General features: G+C 51.9%; 4 protein-coding genes across 4 annotated transcripts; 2 read left to right on the top strand and 2 right to left on the bottom strand.

Moving 5' to 3' along the window:
• Positions 1-13: 13 nt before the first annotated feature.
• On the bottom strand, positions 14-1,803 carry MYCGRDRAFT_109296 (uncharacterized protein; the record flags this gene model as incomplete). The annotated part of the gene is made up of 3 exons (XM_003853093.1): positions 14-1,231; positions 1,287-1,300; positions 1,380-1,803. 3 exons carry the CDS (start codon positions 1,801-1,803, stop codon positions 14-16), a joined length of 1,656 nt encoding a protein of 551 aa, XP_003853141.1.
• Positions 1,804-11,784: 9,981 nt separating this feature from the next.
• Positions 11,785-13,412, top strand: MYCGRDRAFT_109295 (uncharacterized protein; the record flags this gene model as incomplete). Its single annotated transcript, XM_003853190.1, has 5 exons — positions 11,785-12,044; positions 12,105-12,209; positions 12,263-12,388; positions 12,551-12,693; positions 12,749-13,412. The coding sequence occupies 5 exons, from the start codon at positions 11,841-11,843 to the stop codon at positions 13,410-13,412; spliced, it is 1,242 nt and encodes a 413-aa protein (XP_003853238.1).
• Positions 13,413-13,962: 550 nt separating this feature from the next.
• MYCGRDRAFT_109294 (uncharacterized protein) lies at positions 13,963-15,790 on the bottom strand (the record flags this gene model as incomplete). The annotated part of the gene is made up of 4 exons (XM_003853092.1): positions 13,963-14,200; positions 14,259-14,753; positions 14,805-15,633; positions 15,696-15,790. 4 exons carry the CDS (start codon positions 15,717-15,719, stop codon positions 14,043-14,045), a joined length of 1,506 nt encoding a protein of 501 aa, XP_003853140.1.
• Positions 15,791-16,351: 561 nt separating this feature from the next.
• On the top strand, positions 16,352-18,115 carry MYCGRDRAFT_109293 (uncharacterized protein; the record flags this gene model as incomplete). Its single annotated transcript, XM_003853191.1, has 7 exons — positions 16,352-16,700; positions 16,750-17,208; positions 17,267-17,478; positions 17,550-17,647; positions 17,699-17,777; positions 17,836-18,013; positions 18,075-18,115. The coding sequence occupies 7 exons, from the start codon at positions 16,352-16,354 to the stop codon at positions 18,113-18,115; spliced, it is 1,416 nt and encodes a 471-aa protein (XP_003853239.1).
• Positions 18,116-18,464: the final 349 nt, after the last annotated feature.

Genomic DNA, 18,464 nt, shown 5'->3' with positions numbered 1-18,464 from the left:
TAGCTCCCTCCCATCACAGATCCTTCGCCAACCTCGATACCGGCGGGATATAAATATGCCTCGCCCAGCCGACATAATACGCCGTCGCCACAATTCCCACTCCGCCATATACCGCACTCGCCCAATTCATCTGCTCCGCCGTCGGATTATTGTACAGCGGAAAGAACGCCATGACAAACGCCAACACCACATACACGAACCCGACCACATTCGAGATCCACCCCAATGGCACTCCCAGCGACCACCTCCTCGGCAACAACTCCTCTCCTCGAATCCTCTTCAACAAGATACACCCGATACTCGTAATATAACTCGTCAACAACGCCACCACTCCAATTGACAGAATCGCATTGAAAGCCACGAGACTCCCCAAATTGATCAAACTCAACAACGAGGTGCACACGAAACATATGCACACCGCGTTGAACGGGATATCCCAACCAGGCCTCACTTTCGCCACCACATCCGCGAACGGCAATCCGTGATCCCGCGCAAACGCAAACAACTGCCTCGATGCCGTGGCGACGTTACTCACCGCTGAAGTCAACGCCAGCGTCGTCACCACAAGCGTCATGACCGTCGTGCCCGCTTTACTCTGCGTGGCGTTGTAAAATGTTCCGATGAAGGCAAAATTGAACTGCGGCGTCAGCGCGGCTTCCATCGGTCCCACGCAGTACGCAAATGTGATGGTCATTACCAATCCCGTAAGGCCATTCAGCGCGAGGGTTGACACCATCGCCCACGGCAGTGTGCGAGAAGCGTCGTGGACTTCCTCCGCCATGTGTACCGCCGAGTCCGGGCCGATGAGCGCGTAGATTGGACCTGTGAGAGCAACGAGACATGCGGTACCCATATTCGGCCAGCCTGCTATTTGCGTGAATTCCGTCCAGACGGCTGCGCTCGGCGTTCGAGGGGCGAATACCCACAGCGGGATGAGGATGCCGAAGAAACCGAAGATGAGCAAGATGAGAATCAATCCTTCAAGAAGTGGCAACTTTCTCGCGAAGAAGGAGTTGAAGATCACGGCTACGCTCGCCGCGGCGATGGTGAGGAGCGTGGAGTGCCATGGTTGGGGAATGTAAGTGGCGGAGTTAAGGACCAGTAGACCTTGGATTTGGGTGGCGACGGTGAAGCATTGGCCTGCGATTCCGGCTTGCCAGCCGAGCACGCAGAACCAGCCGACGAGGTAGGAGAGGATTTTTTGCGAGGATTTTGGGGCGAATTCGGAGACCTGGGATGGATCATCAACATCATCACTTATTCGTGAAGGACGCCATGCGACTTACCCAATGGTATTGACCTACAACGCAGAATCACGCCGTCAGCAAATCGCCTCACTCAACAGTTCCCACGACCAAGACAGGAAAGTCGCTACTCACCACCACTAGTCGGCGCCATACTCGCCATCTCCGCCATACTCAAAATCGCCGCCCCAAACCCCACCAACGTCGCAACATAATTATAAATCAACGCCGGCAATCCTCCATTCGGCAGCGCATAGCTAACACCCGACAGTACGCTCGCCCACGTCATCATCAGCACAGCGGAGAAGCCGAAGATGGGGATGAAGGAGAAGTTTCGCTTGAACTCCTGCGCCATTCCCATCCGGCGCATGTCGGAGCGGTCGGCGCGGGTGCCGCGTTTTTCGGGAGGGAGCTCATGCTCGCCGCCGCCGCCGCCGCCGCCGGAGGAGGAGGAGTCTTCGCGGGCGATGTGGACGGTGGGATGAGGGTTTTTGGATTCGGCGAGGGCGTGGGTACGGGCTTCGGAGACGAAGAATTCGGTGACGGTTTGGGGCGCCATTGCGGCGGCTGTTGGAGGTAGTCGTCCCTAGAGCGCGAGGAGGTGAAGGATGGAGAGTGCTCGCCGTGGAGAGGGCTGCGATCAGCACGCCGCGATGATTGAGGACAAGACTGAGGGTTTGCAGTGGAAAAGATGTCGTCGAGACGTGAGATGGGGTTGTTTTCCCACGTGGTCGAGATGAGGGGAATAAGCATTAGCTTTCCATCACCGGGACCATTGACCATTTCCAGATGTTGAGCCTCGCCTGCATCTGACCATTCCCTGTTGACCTTTTTTCAGGTTGGACCACCTGGCACCATTCAACCCAGAGCCGGACGAAAACCTTGTGCACGGGCAGGGTTCGGGCAGGCCATCAGTACTAAAATTCCTAGTCATCAGGGACCTCAAACATGATGCTGGTTCGGTCTGCATGCATCATCGGCGACAGCAGGGTGATTGATGCAAACACCTTGTCACCTTGTGCTCCTGCTCACGCTCTTGTTCGGCTGTCGGGACTTTGGAGCGACGACTTCGCGACTAAGTTGTCGTGTTATGCATACCCAAGAAATCATTCTGTCGATCTGTTAGCGTTGATTCATGAAACAGGGTAAGACCAGGGATATTGACTCCAACAGCCTGATTACGTGGTCAGTGTCCTATATGATATTATAGGATATTGGCGATAAGACCCCAACCCCTTTTGGGTATTTGGAATCACGGCGTCTATATAGTCTTTAGGTCGATAACCTTAAGAAACACATGGTTTTTCTTAATCTTGAAGTTCACCCCTGCATTGCACTACTTAATTGACAGTTATGAGCCCGGTTTCGACTTGAACAACAAGATTAAAGACAACTTCGCATCAACAAGCAACAATAGAAGGTCTTAAGCTAGACTCGTTGGGTTTTCTAACCGCAACAGGACTAAAGCGTCGAGAAATCGTCTGCACCGATCAAACCAAGTACGACGAATGGTACCTAAACACCAAGTCGGCGGCAATTAACAACCATATGTGGCAATATATGCGAGAGACAACCCCAATAGTCAAAGACGGTATGGCCGTGGACCGAACTTTAGAACCAAAGGTCCCAAACATGCCGAACAAGACGGATTTGGGCCTTACAGACACTCAACTTCTGGAAGGCGAGAACTTCATAAAGTGGCAACAAAATGAAGCCATTTTCGACTCCAAAATGAAGAACTACACCAGAGAATCCGTCATCTACGAGACGTTTAGGAAGAAGAAAGAAGATTTCAAAAAATACTTTAGCCGGACTATTCCGTTAACGTACCTGGACGACCTTAACGAACAGTCTGGGACACTGGCAAGCTGGATGGACTTCGTAACCAAGACATTCGCGCCGGACGACGCAACGAGGCGCAGAATGCTTTCTAAACAACATAACGACCTGTTGTCTGGACCCAAGTCGTCCAACATCCTCATGCACCTGCAGAAGTGGATTAAGCTTGAAAAGAAGATGGTCAGAGGACACTATCCGGCCGCTAGCATCCTGAAAGACGACTTCGTGCGGATAGTGGAAGACAAGATTGATGTTACCACAGGAAGACTGTTGGCGAGCAAGAATGATCTTAGTTAATGCGTTCACGACGTGACTGCGTTCATTAACAGAGATCCTGGCAACTTGGCCAAGCAGTTCCGTGCAAACGCCACGTTTGGGTCTGAAGAGGCTTAAATCACCGGAACAGGTTAGGTAACATTTAACGCAACGACCAATTCAGGTGATCAAAACAGAGGGAACAGGCCCAACAACAAGGACAGGACCTGTCGACCGTATACGGGTAAAGACGCCGACAAAGCGTGTCCAAAACTAGGAGATTGTCCTATCGTCAACTATCGTCTTCGACCTGATAAAGCCGATATGACAAAAGAGGATAAGAAATTCCTCGACAACTACCGGAACGTCCTTAAGAAGGACAAGGCCAAGTGCCTCTAGCAGATGAAGTTTAGAGACCCTATTGCTATAGGACTAAAGGATCACCACAAGATCACTAAGGTACCAAAGGAATGGACTAGGTCCGGAACACCTAGTTCAAGTGGGACAATCGTCTCTAACGAACTAAAGACGCAGTATGGCAGTCACGCTATCAGAGCGGTAACTCAGTTTAGAGTAATGTCGACCGAAGCTCACGACGAGAAAAATCGATAGCTTCTAGACAGTAGCTCGAACGTTTACATCGTAAACAATCCAACTATGGCGGGATTTGAGGTCGTTAATATACTATACAACGTGTCGATTTACACCGGGAACCAATAGATAAAGGCTGCTGCAAGAGGCACGGCAAAAGTGTAGTTCCTATTACCCTCAGGTAAGCCGATCACGCTGTTACTAAGGGACGTCCTGTATATACCCGGATTTCACGTCAACATCGTGTCGACTGGGCTGTGCAGAGACTTCAGCCTCTTCTTAGACGAGAGGACCGACAACTGGATAGATGAATCCGGAGCAGTTGTTGCCAAAATCAAGCGATATAGCGGCTTACTATACCTGAACCTGGCGACTACGCCGAAAGTAAGGATTGAAATCATCAATTAGCTACTTGACGAGAACAGTCAACCCCTAAGCGTCGAGATAGCGTTGAAAAGGGATTGACTAGCCGATCAAACACGGCTCGTTGCCTTCGCGACGGACAGCAGGGCTGCGAGACGACCTAGAGTCCTCTCTCAGGCCTAATAGCACCGAGTTATGGGCCACATCGGGGGTGATCGTATATCAGAACTCTATCGAGCCGCTAAAGGCGTGGAGTATCTGAAAGATAGAGATGCGGCCCCTAAAATGCACGAATGCCACTTATGCGCCCAGAGCAAGTCGAAAAGAATCGTTTCTCGAAGAAAACCGGTTAAGATCAGGATGCTAGCACCTTTTTCCGACGTTGCGGCCGATATCGTGGAATTTAACATGGCAAAGAACGGAGATAAATACATGTTTTACGCCGTGGATTTGACGACACACCTGCACTTCGTTTGGACGATGCCGAATACGGATCAAGCGAGCCTGGTACGATGCTTTGAGGAACTTCAGACCTTTGTAAAGAGTATAGGTCGTGAAATATTCGCCCTTGGATCGGACGCAGACCCCAAGTACGGATTGACGTTTCAGTCCGCACTCCGCAAGGGATCAGTGATGTGGAAACCCTCAGCACCGTATACGCAAGCACAGGACCCAGCAGAACGAGCCGGCGGCGTCATCGTCGAGATGGCAAGGACACTGATCATCAAATCGAGGCTCCTAAAGGATCTCTGGAATGAAGCCTGCGTAATAGCAGCCTACATCATAAACAGGGCCCTAACGCAAGCATTGGGTTACAAATCCCTATAGGAAATAGCGACAAACTAGAAGCCAGATATCGCCCACATCCATAAGTTCGGGTCGAGAGCGTATGTACACAAAACCAATCCAAAAGACGTCCCTAAAAGGGAGAAGATGATGGAGCGAGTAAGAATCGGATACCTAGTCGGGTTCGAGGGACACAACATATTTCGAATCTGGATTCCAAGCCTAGACAGGGTGATTAGGACAAGAGATGTGGTGTTTAACGAGAAGATGAAGTACGAAGGACTCTACGACTTTGATCTAAACATGGTAGTACCACTTAATCTTGCGATTGATGTCGAACTAGACTACGCTGCAGAAGCACATCAATTTCATAACCTACAAGAGGCTATGTACATAAGCTACATCGCTAGACAAGGTGAAGAGGTCGAAATTCCGGAATCCTTCCGAAGAGGTGCTCCAATTTAAGACGACAGTGATGTCGAATATACAATCCCCTACAACAGACCTGAAGAGATGCGAGAGGACATCGTGGAAACGTTTGTTAGTGTCTAAGGCATCGAATACACGGACAATTAACTCTTCCCCTTCTATCAAGCTTGGAAGCGGGGACCGGAACAGATGGATCCGGACGATGAGATCGATAAACTAACGTTATCGGCTTAACGGCAGAGAATAATCGACTACCAGCCACCTCAAAGCTTTGACACCGAGGTTATAGACTTTAACTTCGGCGAAATAACCTTATTCGACACTACGGGAATGTTCGCGACTCATGCGACGATGGCCAAAGTCTACGCCATTACTGCGATAAAGGCGGTTATAGAGGAAGGAGCATCCGCAAAAGACGCACCTGTCCTTATCGGAGATTTACCGCCAGAACCAAAACGCTAGAAAGACCTTATTATGCACAAGTACTCAGAGGAATTCGAAAAGGCTGCTAGAGCAGAGTTTCAAAAGGCTCTCGACACTAGAACGTTCTATTGGATCCCCAAAAGTTAAGCAGGAAACAACCTAACCGTCCCGTTGACGTGGGTGTTTAAATACAAGCAAGACTTAAAAGGACACTTAGAGAAGTTTAAGGCTCGAATTTGTGCAAGAGGAGACTTGTAGTTAACCGAGCTTGACACGTACGCAGCCACCCTCGCAGCGAGGCTGTTCAGGTTGTTAATGGCAATTATAGCACACTTCAACCTAGAAACAATCTAGATGGACACCGTAAACGCCTTTCTAAACTCTGAGTTGCCGACGCTAATCTACCTTCAACCCCCAGACGGTTTTCGAGACCCGAACATGCTGTTGAAATGCGTTCGCGCCCTTTACGGCTTTAAGGAGTCCCTAGCGCTGTGGTGGGGAGATCTGAGTGAAGGTGTCGAAGAGCTTGGACTACGGCAAGTCGTTGATTGCCTATACACCGATGGAAAAGTCATGATCTTCTTCTTCGTCGATAACATTGTGTTAGCATTTCATTATGAACACAAAGTTCACGCCGAAGATATATAGAAAAGGCTGATAGCCAAATACGAGATAAGGGTTATAGGCCCAATCGACTACTTCTGTAGAATCAAAATCATCCGGAACAGAGAGACTGGGGACATGTGGCTCAACTAAGACACCTACATTAAGAAAATCGCCGGAAGATATAATATCTCATTAACTGAAAAAAGAGCGGATACACCTCTACCTATGAACTTTAATCAGGAACCGGCAAAAGAAAAGGCGAAACCCCACATAATCAAGGAGATGCAGTTAAAAGTCGGTTCTCTTAACTTCGCAGCATCCTACATAAGACCGGATATCGCTTTTGCAGTTTCTTTGTTGGCACGTCATCTGGTAAATCTAGCCGAACATTATCTTAAAGCAGCAGATCATTGTATTAGATATCTGCTACAAAGCTCTCAATTAAGCGTTCAGTATGGCAAAGACGACAGCAGGCTCACCTACCTGTCGCAACCGCTGGAGTTCTTCGGAGCCTCAGATGCTTCGTTCGCAGACGATCTAGAGACGCGAAGAAGCTCAGAGGGTATAGTTTTCTTCTTGTTTGGAGGGATTGTCGACTAGAAGTCCACGAAGTAGACCATGGTTACTAAATTATCCACGGAGTTAGAGCTATATGCACTTAGCCATGCTAGAACGGAGATGATCTGGTGGGAACGAGTGTTCAAAAACATAGACCTGAGCCTCAACAGCAAGGGCATGTTGTTATGTGACAACAAGCAAACCATTCGAGTCGTCACTGCACAAGGCCAAAAGCTGGACACTAAGATAAGGCATGTGGATATACAGTAGTGCTGGCTGCGTAAGAGGTACCAAGCCGGAGACCTTGAGGTCGAATAGGTCGAAACCACCTTAATGCCGGCGGACGGGATGACAAAACTGCTGTCAGCATAACGGCATCGCGCCTTTCTGGACCAGCTCCGAATGACGATACCACCGGATCTGGGGGGTGAGGACTGCGCTGACAGTAAAACTTCACTACCGGATCTCGGGGGTGAGGGCTAGGCAAATGCCTAGCCCAACTTCACTATTAGAAAGAAGTCTGCACAACGATCAGGAGCCAACACATGGCCTCACATGCACATCACATGCGGACTTAAATTATCACGTTCACCACCTCAACAAGTAGTCCAGGACGTATACATCCAGGGATCCATCAACCGGATTACCCTTTTAAAGCCAAATTCACTTCACTTTTTGCGCTAAACTGAAATTGGAAGGCCTAAACAGCTATCACATGCCGAACCACGCGTACTTCTGAACCCGTAACGCATTCCTCAGCACTGGTCTGTGCTCATTCTTAGAGCTCATATCTTTTCCGTTTGCACTTCCACTTTCTCTTCTTCTTCAACCACCTCATTTTGCATTAGTAGAGGTGTTGACATTGCACAGTAGCACTATCGCGATAGTGAACACCAGAAACAGGCACAACCTTAACCCCGAGAACGAGGCACCACTTCTGGACTTCAACGCACTCGAAAACGTCCCCAAATTAACCAAGAAGTCGAGAAAACACTCGAAAACCACCTCCACGATAGGCGACAACCAGTCTAGCATCGACGCCAACGACCCGAACGCGCGCGTCGACACTCCCACCAATCCAATCACTCTAGAACAGCTACGTCAAGTCACCGCTGAGACCGCAACCGCTCGTGCGTAAGATGAAGTTCAGGACAACTAGTAGGGTGCGCAGCCTCATCTAAGGGAAGAAGACGCAATCGACGCAGCAGCAGAAGCTAAAGTTAACTGCGAGTTGTTGGCGGCCGAAGATCCACTAAGCGATAAGGACGACATGTTCCGACACCGCCACCTTAATTAGCGCGCAGCAAGCAATGCGCAGATACCGGATCAAAGCGCACAAGTCCTAAGCGACGGGAACACACAGGAGGATACCACAGCAGCTGGAGCTGAAGTCCCAAATGAGGACAACGCTCCTCCTTAAAAAACAGTCATCCTCGACAAAAAGGAGTTTAAGAATCACGCTGCAACACTTTATTAAGCTAATCCAGTTACCGGACAATCGGATAAGGCCTTTCAGGCCTAGCAAGCCAGGGACCTCAAAGCCATTTAGTCATACGAAATAAAGTTGAGAACGAATAGTCACACAACCGAAGAGGACCTGACAGCATACTAGGACGCAAAGGCAAGAGAAGCGGCTATCCTGAAAGCAGAGAAGAAGGCAGAGAAACAACGCAAAGCTGCTAAAGAGGCCGAGTCCGAAGCCGCCAACGTTAAGAAGGAGTTGTAGGATGGATCCGAAGTCGACCCCATCCCTGAGAAGAAGACTGGAAAAGGTGACTTCAACTAGGGCCCCTTGCGTGGAACCTTTGTAACAGAGACTTTACGTCGTTAGAACCAACCTTAGCAGACCCCAACGAAGAAATCAACTCGCGCTCCCAAGACCCTACGCACAACTAGTAGGTAGCAGAGTGCTAAGAGGCCTACAACTCTTCTAGACAAACAACCCAAAATCACCGATCAGGTCGTTAAGACTTACCAAAATGCATTTAACGACTTCTCCAGAGAATTTGGGCGGTTTACCAACTTTAGCGCAACGAAGGAGTAGGCGTTCCGGTGGAATAAAGGAGAAGACGGAGTACTTCAACGCGACGCTGCGGAAAACAAGTCAAAGCCCAAGAGGCAGTTGAAGTCCATCCTGCTTACCCTCCTTAACTCCATCGACCGCATAAAGGAGTTCAAGGCGCTAATTTCAGCAAAGCTTCACCCGTTAGCTCCCTTTATTATCAACGTCCCGTACATCGACATTCTCACTTGGCTTAAACGCATCTATGACGATATCAAGAGCGGAGTTACTGTCTACTACCCTAGACTTCTTCAGATTCTTAAGGACCTGGAGGCCCTCTGCACCTTCAAGGGCGAAGGAAAGGATCGAATTATTAAAAGCATCGACCCTATCGCTGCGTCCACGATGTTAAAAAACTACACTCGCGCCTACGCCACGCCGACCTGGGACGACCAAACCCTGAATAAGCCTGAAGCCGACGCTGGAAACAACCGGATCCCAGACATTAAGACTATGCGCCAGATGGTAAAAGAACATGATCGCAAGTCTAAGGCCTCTAAGGAACGTAAAAAGAGGAGACAGGTCGCTCAGGCTACCCTGGACGCCCTCGACGAAGAGTCTAAAGGAGATAACGATCTGGAAAACTTCCTCACTCCGTACGGTAGCTACTCCGGACCACCAGCTCGCCCACGACGTAATTAGCCTGTTAACGACTCTTCCGACGAAGAGGAGAAGGAGCTCACACCTGTGCCCAAGCCGACCAAGAGAAAGGCACTAGCAAAGAAGCAACCTACTAAGGGCGTTGCCGTCAAGGCCGAGAAGCCCGCGAAACGCAAACGCCAAGATAAGGACGAAGACGAAAACGTAACAGGCGTCAACACTGAGTCTAAGCAATCGAAGACCAGAAAGATCAACCGCAACGCTGGGAAGGTCGCTCCCTTGCCTCTGCCTAAAGGACCTTAATCGAGCAACGTCACTACTCCCGACCGGATGATAAGAGACGCCTACGCCGAGGAGGACGCCATGACCGCGATAGCGGGGAACCAACGTAGAGGAGCCGCCGTCTTCAACGCTATGGCTAGCGGATCCGGCGAGTTCGAGCCAGAATCTCTCAAACTTCAACGCCGTCGTCAAGCCGCCGCCCTGGCGCTCATCAACATTCCACCACCGCCAAAGAAGGACCCCGAAATCGAAGATTCGGACGACGACTCCAACAGCGAGGAGAGCGAGGGTTAAGATCGTTCAGTATGACATAAACGGATCTCGGGGGTGTGTCGATCTGTTAGCGTTAATTCATAAAACAGGGTAAGACCAGGGATATTGACTCCAACAGCCTGATTACGTGGTCAGTGTCCTATATGATATTATAGGATATTAGCGATAAGACCCCAACCCCTTTTGGGTATTTGGAATCACGGCGTCTATATAGTCTTTAGGTCGATAACCTCAAGAAACACATGGTTTTTCTCAATCTTGAAGTTCACCCCTGCATTGCACTACTTAATTGACACATTCTGGCTCGAAGTTCCTTCGTTCTGCAGAGGTAAGCCAGCATATGAGAACACTGCAATCCCAGCAGAGTCACGATCAGCCAATCAAGGCCCGTCTTCTAATGTGCCGCTCGTATTCGCTGGATCTTCTCGATGCGACTTCGTCTACGCATTTCATCCGCTAGGGCATAAGCTGCATAACTTATACGACGCAAGTGCGAGGACAAAGAGAATGTCATCCACGCCAGTATGGAACGACCCTTGATGGCCGGATGCACGAAGTCCCGCGGCGACGAGTGGGGAGACCTGGCTGAACGACCGTTGACCTCGATCACGACATGGCCCCTGGATCTCACTGGTGTTGAAAAGTTCGGGCCATGGGTATACAAGGGGAGAAAAACGTCAGCATCAGCTTTGCAAGTCCCTGCTACCCTGCACGCCCTTTTTCTTCCCCGGAGCCGCCAGAGTGATCGATGTGTCAGTCACTGTCGTGATTGAATTTTTCCCTGAAAACCTCCCTCTTTGGCTTCCGTCCGCTCCGCCGTCTCTCCGCTCTTGAAAGTCCGCCGTTGAGGAAGGGTGCGAGAGGGATGATTTCATCGCATACATTCTCTGACGATGTTGACGGAAATACTGCCTGTACTATGGCTCTTTCTGCAAGTCGGAAACGACCACGAAAGCGTGTCCAAACTTCCGCGGAACCTCTGCTACTCCGTCGATGAGCGCTCTGGAGATGCGTCGACGTAACTCAGCTTATGTGAGCTTATGGCAGCACTCCGGAGATCAATGCGAATGAACTTCTGCTAATGAGGCCCGGGGTCGACACCGTCAGTCGCTAATGCGTGGCAGAGACCGCTCAAGCCCCGTATATCGCGAGCCCTTTCGGGAAATCGCATCTTGGGAACGCAAAAGCCAACGCAATTGTCGAATACGGGCAAATCTCGCACGCAAACTCTCCACTCACCCCAGAACATTGACAAGGCTAGGGTGCGCTGCTAGTTCGACGACCCTTTCACCACTGGGGTACAAAACCTTGACCCCAACCCTGAACTTGCCTCCTCCGATGGGGCTACCAACCTTAGCTCTTACACCAGCAACCCATAACCCCTCCACGATCGAAATCCAATCCGGCGGGGCGAAACAATCACCAAATGCACGGTGTTTTGCGCAACTCTCACACGATGACGGCGTCTCTTCCCAACTCTCGCTTTACTCCACCTGCGCCGTGTCCACGGCACGAACGACTACAGCTGCATGTCGACGCCGTATCCACTCCCGAATCTGAATTCGGGTCCGAGGGCTTTCGTCACGAGTGATTTGGATCATGGCGGGATTGCGCTCACGGTGGGCACGTTGCTCGCGGTGTATGCGGTGTTGTGCTTCATTTCGAGGATGTATATGCGGTTGACTGTCAGTGGACCGGTTGGGTGGGATGATATTATTTGTGGTGTTGCGACGGTATGTTGGAAATGTTATCAGCTTCGGCGATGAGATGGATGTGCAAGCTGACTGGCATAGTTCTTCGGTTCACTGGAAATGGTCGTCTTCGGCGTGGCTATACACTTTGGACTCGGCAAGAAGATGGAGATTCTGGACCAGACTGCGATTCCGTACATCTCCAAGGTGTGTTTCCTCTCGTTTTGCCAAAGGCGTGCAAAGCTTACAATGCCGTGCAGGTCATCTACGCTGCGCAACTCATCTACATCACCACGAACGCGTTGACGAAGTGCTCCGTGGCACTTCTTCTCGCACGCCTCATTCTTCTTCGGAGCCGACTAATAGTATGCTACGGACTAGTCGCGGTGAGCGCTCTTTGGGGTCTTGCATCGTTCTTGGTGATAGCTATCAAGTGTACTGATCGCCCTCCTTGGGTGCTTGTCGGACCTGGCAAATGTGTGAACACTGTACGACAGCCCGGAGTCATTGAGAGGGACATCAAAGCAAGCTGACGCACGACTGCCCAGACTCTCACCTGGCAGGTCATCACCGCGGTCAACGTCGCCATCGAACTCGGCCTCCTCGCCATACCCGTCTGGCTCGTCTGGTCTCTCCAGACCAACTTCAGCCGCAAACTCACCGTCGTCGCCGTCTTCGGTCTGCGAGTCCTGTACCTTGCATTCTTTTCCCGTTCTCTCGACCTCTCACTAACCTCCTCCTCCCAGCGTCATCCCCGCAGCCCTCGTCCGCCTCCACTACCTCCAAACCGTCCTCCCAAACTCCCGCGACCCTTTCTTCGACGGCGTCGCACCCTTCATCTGCCTCAACCTCGAACTCCACTACGGCCTCATGGCCAGCACAATGCCCACCCTCAAAGCCTTCGTCAACGCCTGCAACACCGGCTTCGGCACCCACGACAGCGCAGGCGTAAGCGGCTACGGCAGCAGCAATAGCTACGCCATGCAATCTCTCGAAAGCGGGGGCAAGTCCTCCAACGGACAACCTGGCGGACCTGGCGGAGCCAAGAGACGGAGCACGAAACTCCCTTTCTCACCCGACCGAACACAGGACTCGTTCCGCACGGCGGATTCAAGGAGGAGGAGTCGGCATGTTGTGGACGGGAATTATGTGGTCGATGAGGCGTTGCCGAAATTTGGTAAGACGACGACAATGGTGAGAGCGATGCCGAGTGAGGAGAGGAGGGAGAGGAGGAGGAGTGTGAGGAGTGATAGTTCGTGTCGACAGATGGTGATTCAGCAGACGACGACGTGTGAGGTGAGGTATGAGGAGGAAGAGGCGAAGAGAGAAGTGCTGGAGAGTCGAGGGAGAGGAGGTGCTGAGGCGGATTCGATGGAGTTGGCGCCTGTGAACAGGAGGGGGTCGGGATGAGGAATTGCTTTGCTATGAGTAGCGATCAAAGCCTACAAAAGCTATCTGTACACAAGCTTGCGATGCACCGCTGGCGGTGGACTGGCATCGTTGGTATTTTTCTCATGAGAGCAAGCCGATCAACCCAACTACGTTACTATGACAGCATTCGCGTTTGGTCGTCCTGGTTGATGTGGTGGCGAACCTACTGTCTCTTGACTCGTTTGCATCCCTCTCTCTCCCCGAGCTCAGTAATTTCGAGATGGCGACGAGAGTCCTGTCTCCAGATCCACCGAGATGGTTCGCTGGAATTGGTTTGGCCTGATCGTTCGGGATCGGCTTCATCGATCTCGTGCGGGTTCCCGGCCACGGCATCGTGCCCCTGCGGAGTATGGCAATACAATCTGCAGAAAAGAATAGGCTCAACGAGACGACAACCAACAACATTGCCATCATTATGGAAACACAATGCTTCCCTCGTGCACACGCCTCACGGTCCTACAGCCACGGACACCTGCGCAGAGTCCTCTATTCGAAAGTCGGAGCGAAGTCACATCAAACAGTCACACGACAGAACAAATGTACACTTCCCATTTTGATCGACTACATCAATAAATCCCGTCCTCCTCCAATCCTCCCATTTCAGACCACCTAATATTGCCCATCGATCGTGAGTGTGCCAGTCTTGGTGATCATGTACTCCTGGATAGCAACGTCTTTGCCAGACTCCTTGCCGTAGCCGGACTCCTTGATGCCTCCGAAAGGTGACTCTGCGGCGGAGGCGTTGCCGGTGTTCATGCCAATCATGCCTAGAAAGCGAAACTGGTCAGTCAAAGTCGTAGAACGGATCTCCCGGTCATTTCTTACCGGCCTCGAGGTTCTCCAGCAGTCTCCATGTGCGGTCAACACTCTTCGTGAAGAAGTACGACGCCAAACCCATACTGGTGTCGTTTGCACGCTTGACGGCCTCGTCCTCGGTATCGAACTCGAACAGCGCCAGGACTGGCGCGAATGTCTCCTCCTGTGCGATGAGCATCTTGTCATTGGCTTGAGTGATCAACGTCGGCTCAAAGAAGTAGCCGTCCCCATATCCTTCCTTGCCCATTAATTTATGGCCACCAAGAATAACTTTGCCTCCTTGCTTCTCCGCGTCGGCGACTTGAGCCTCTGCCTTGCCGATCGAGCGGTCGGTCGTGACGGGTCCCATTGTGACGCCTTCCTTTGAGCCGTGGCCAACGACGAGCTTCGCAGTCTTCTGGGAGAGAATTTCGGCGAATTTGTCGTAGACTCCCTTCTGTACGAAGACACGGTTGGCGGTGATGCAGGCTTGCCCGGCGTGGCGCCATTTGAGGGCCATGAGTTCTGGAGATAGTCAGTATCAATGTGGATTGATTGGAGGGAGGAATGACGAACGAGTCGCCGCGGCTTCGAGATCGGCATCGTCAAAGACCAAGAATGGGCAGTTGCCTCCCAGCTCGAGGGTGCACTTCTTCAGTCCATCCGAGCAGATCTTCGCAACAAGCTTGCCGACTCGGGTGCTGCCAGTGAACGTGACCTTCTTGGTCAAAGGATGTCTGCAGAGAGCCTCGCTCAAAGCAGGAGTGGTATCCAAGCTAGTCGGCATGACACTGAAGACGCCCTTGGGGAATCCGGCCTGCTCGGCGAGGTATGCGAGAGCGGCGACGGAGAACGGAGTCTCGGGACTGGGCTTGACGATCATCGTGCATCCGGCTGCCAAGGCAGCACCTGCCTTTCGCAGAATCATCGCAATGGGAAAGTTCCACGGCACCAAAGCAACCGCCACACCGATTGGCTGCTTGACTGTGAATACACGCCTGTTGGGAGCCGCGGGCGTCTGGACCGTGCCTTGCACACGCTCAGCCTCGCCGGCGAACCACCAGGTGAAACCGAGAGCATAGTCCAGCTCGCCTTGAGACTCCGCGAGAGGCTTTCCACACTCGTAGGTCACGATTTGAGCGAGATCGTCCCGGTTGTCGCGAATGAGCTGGTCCCACTTCAGCATCCATTGGGCGCGCTGCCTGGGGTTGACCTTCTTGTAGTCTTGGAAAGCGGCGTGGGCGGCTTTGACTGCGGCGTCGACATCATCCGGTCCCATATCTGGAGCTGTGGCCCAAACTTTGCCGTTGCCCGGATCGACGACATCGAAGCGGTTGCCGGTCTTGGACTCGATCCAGTTGCCTCCTACAAGAGACTGCTCGCGGAAAAGGTCCGGGTTTTTGAGCTGCGAAGAAGGATGGTCAATATTGTTATGAGGATTCTTTTCCGGGGTAGCTCCAGCCATACCGTAAAAGGGAGTTGTGGTGCCATTGTCAATGATGTTATGCAGTATCTCTTCTCTTTGCTGTCTCGCCAAGTTGATGGTGATCAAAAGGGAAGTGTTGTCAAAACAGAAGAAAGCAGATCGGCTCTCTCCACGTCATCTCTCTATATCTCTCGTGGTCGAGGCCGAGCTACCGGCCAGCGGGGTTGATCGTTCAGCCGTGTTGGCCCACAACCTCTGAAGCGACCAGGTGGGGTACAACGTCACCTCCTTCTCAATCATCTCATCAATCATCTTATCAACACGATGTTAACAAAGCATGATGAGCTGCGTCGCGCAAGAGGCAGTACTGATGGTGACGATAGCAGACGAAGCTACGGGCTGCGGTCCATCGGTCGTGACGGCGGTCCACAGTTCTTCACACGACAGGATCAGCAACCCCTCTCGATCTGACAACCTCCTCTCAGCTCAAAATGAGGGACAGCTCCCCAGGATCGTGCTCCGGTAACCTATCATGAAGCTGAATCTGACGCTCCGTGAGATTTGACAAGCAAACATGGCTCGTTCCTGCAGCTGTTTTACTCCCCTCCGGCTTCCGTTGCACCGACAAGCATAAGTATGGCACTGTACCTCGATACCCAGGCGTTGGTATAAGTATTCCTTCTCAGCACATTCTCCAATGGCTCCCTCAAAACGTCAAAAAGTCTCCAAAGAGAACGGCAACATGGCTCACGCATGGTCCGATCTCCCGTCCGCGCTGTCCGCAGCGCTCCCCAAAGCCAACCAGGCAGCCAAGGATGATGCTCAGTTGAAGTCATTCACCCTCAGTAATGCCATCGAAGCTCCTGCTACCTTCGGTATCAAGTCGGGTGGATCAGACAGTGCCGTACTGGTGACGGTCACCAATGGAAAGGCCGACATTCGTTCCGGCTCGGCCAAGGAAGCCCTCTTCACCCTCAACGCCCAGCCTGAGCAATGGCAGGAGTTCATGAAGCAGACACCTGTCGCCCCATACCAATCTTACTGGGGTACGAGCTGATCCTCTTGCAACCTTGCTGTTATTCTCTCCCTCCACAGCTTATACAACCCCAGCGATCAGACGTCAAACCGCCAAGACCGCCCAAACTAACAAAGAAAAAGGCATGTTCGGCATGAACATCAAACAAGAAGGCATCTCCGTCGAAGGTGATCAGACCGCTTTTGCGCACTGGACTCACGTCTGGCGCCGCATCCTCGAGCTCATTCACGATGCGCATGCCGGTCCCACGCCGGAAGACTCCCAAGACGAGCCTGTTGAAGATCACATTGTCGGTCGATACACGTACATCACCTCTCCGCTGTGGGGCAAGTGTAAAGTCTTCTACGAGCAAGCTGGCGAGGGCGATGTGGAGATCGTCTTCTTGCATACCGCTGGAAGTGACTCTCGTCAATACCACGGCGTGATGAATGACGAACGCATGCGGAAGAGGTGTCGCATGACGGCTTTCGATTTGCCGGCTCACGGTCGCAGCTTCCCGTATGAGAACTACTTTCCTGGTGAGTCTGCGCTACGCTCCAACGCTTGCTGGCTCCGGCATACCTGACGACTTCCCAGGCTGCCACACCAACAACGAGGATGCCTATATTGGCTGTATCGCCGCTTTCGTCAAGAAACTCGGTCTGAACAAGCCGATCATCTGTGGTGCTTCAATGGCTGGACAGATCTCCCTTGCCTGCGCCGTACGCTATAAGGAGGTCGGATGTGCTGGTACAATTCCATTGCAAGGCAGCGACTACCTCAATATGGATCGCACATGGAACGACAGGGTAAGCAACAGACGACTTTTCTACTTTCCTTCAATTGAGAGGCCACTGACTCAACCCATCCGTGCTCGTAGTCGCCATACGTCAACCAATCCCTCTTCGCTCCCGAGTGGATCTACGGCATGATGAGCCCCACAGCTCCTTTCAAGAACCGGCAGCTCGTCTGGCACATGTAAGCAAAGTCACCCACACAGCTACTCGGCGTCGCTGATCACCCACCTAGGTACTCCGCCCAAACCTATGGCCTCTTCCACGGCGATCTCGACTTCTACTTCGGCGGTTGGGACGGTCGCGACCGCATGGTATGAGTTCTGCTCCCCTCGAGCGTCTGGGTTACACGACTGACAATGCTGTTACTAGGCCGGCATCGACACCAAAGCCTGCCCAGTATACATGCTCACAGGCGAATACGACTGGTCCAATACTCCAGCCATGTCTCAAGCTACTTGCGACAAGATCCCAGGAGCCAAGCACAAGGCTATCAAGGGCGTGGGTCATTTTCCGGCAACGGAGAATCCGAAGGTTTTTGTGCCGAGCTGTAAGTTCTGGTCCTGCGTACTGAGATCTGTTTGATGGGGGGTTGCTGACTGCGGGAATAGTGTTGGAGGCGATTGAACATATTGTCTCGACGAGGTCTTGAATTGGGAGAAGGGTCTTGTATGATGAAGTTCAATGTGAGGTCGCGTTCACAAGTGACAGGAGTCATCGGTTTTATCTGCCCCCCTCATCGCTTGTCTCTCCGCAGTAGCAACAGGCACGGAGGCACATTTCAGCACTCCGGCCGCTCCCGTGTCGGTTCACTTCCTCCAGCTTTTGACCGCCCTTCTGCTTCTTCCTTTCTCTCTTCACGCCGTTACTGTCTCGTCAGCAGCACAGCGGCGTTATACGCGTGTGCCTAACAGTCATGCCTATCCAATTTCACTCCCGCTGCTAGGCTGGGTCGTCGTGAGTTTGGCTCATGACTATTTTTTTTCATCTGCTCTTGGCTT

This window comes from Zymoseptoria tritici, chromosome 4 (genome assembly GCF_000219625.1).
Source record: "Zymoseptoria tritici IPO323 chromosome 4, whole genome shotgun sequence".
In the NCBI taxonomy this organism is placed as follows: Eukaryota; Fungi; Ascomycota; class Dothideomycetes; order Mycosphaerellales; family Mycosphaerellaceae; genus Zymoseptoria; species Zymoseptoria tritici.
The sequence above is the reverse complement of the archived record's forward strand: the minus strand, read 5'-3'. Positions and strand labels throughout refer to the sequence as shown.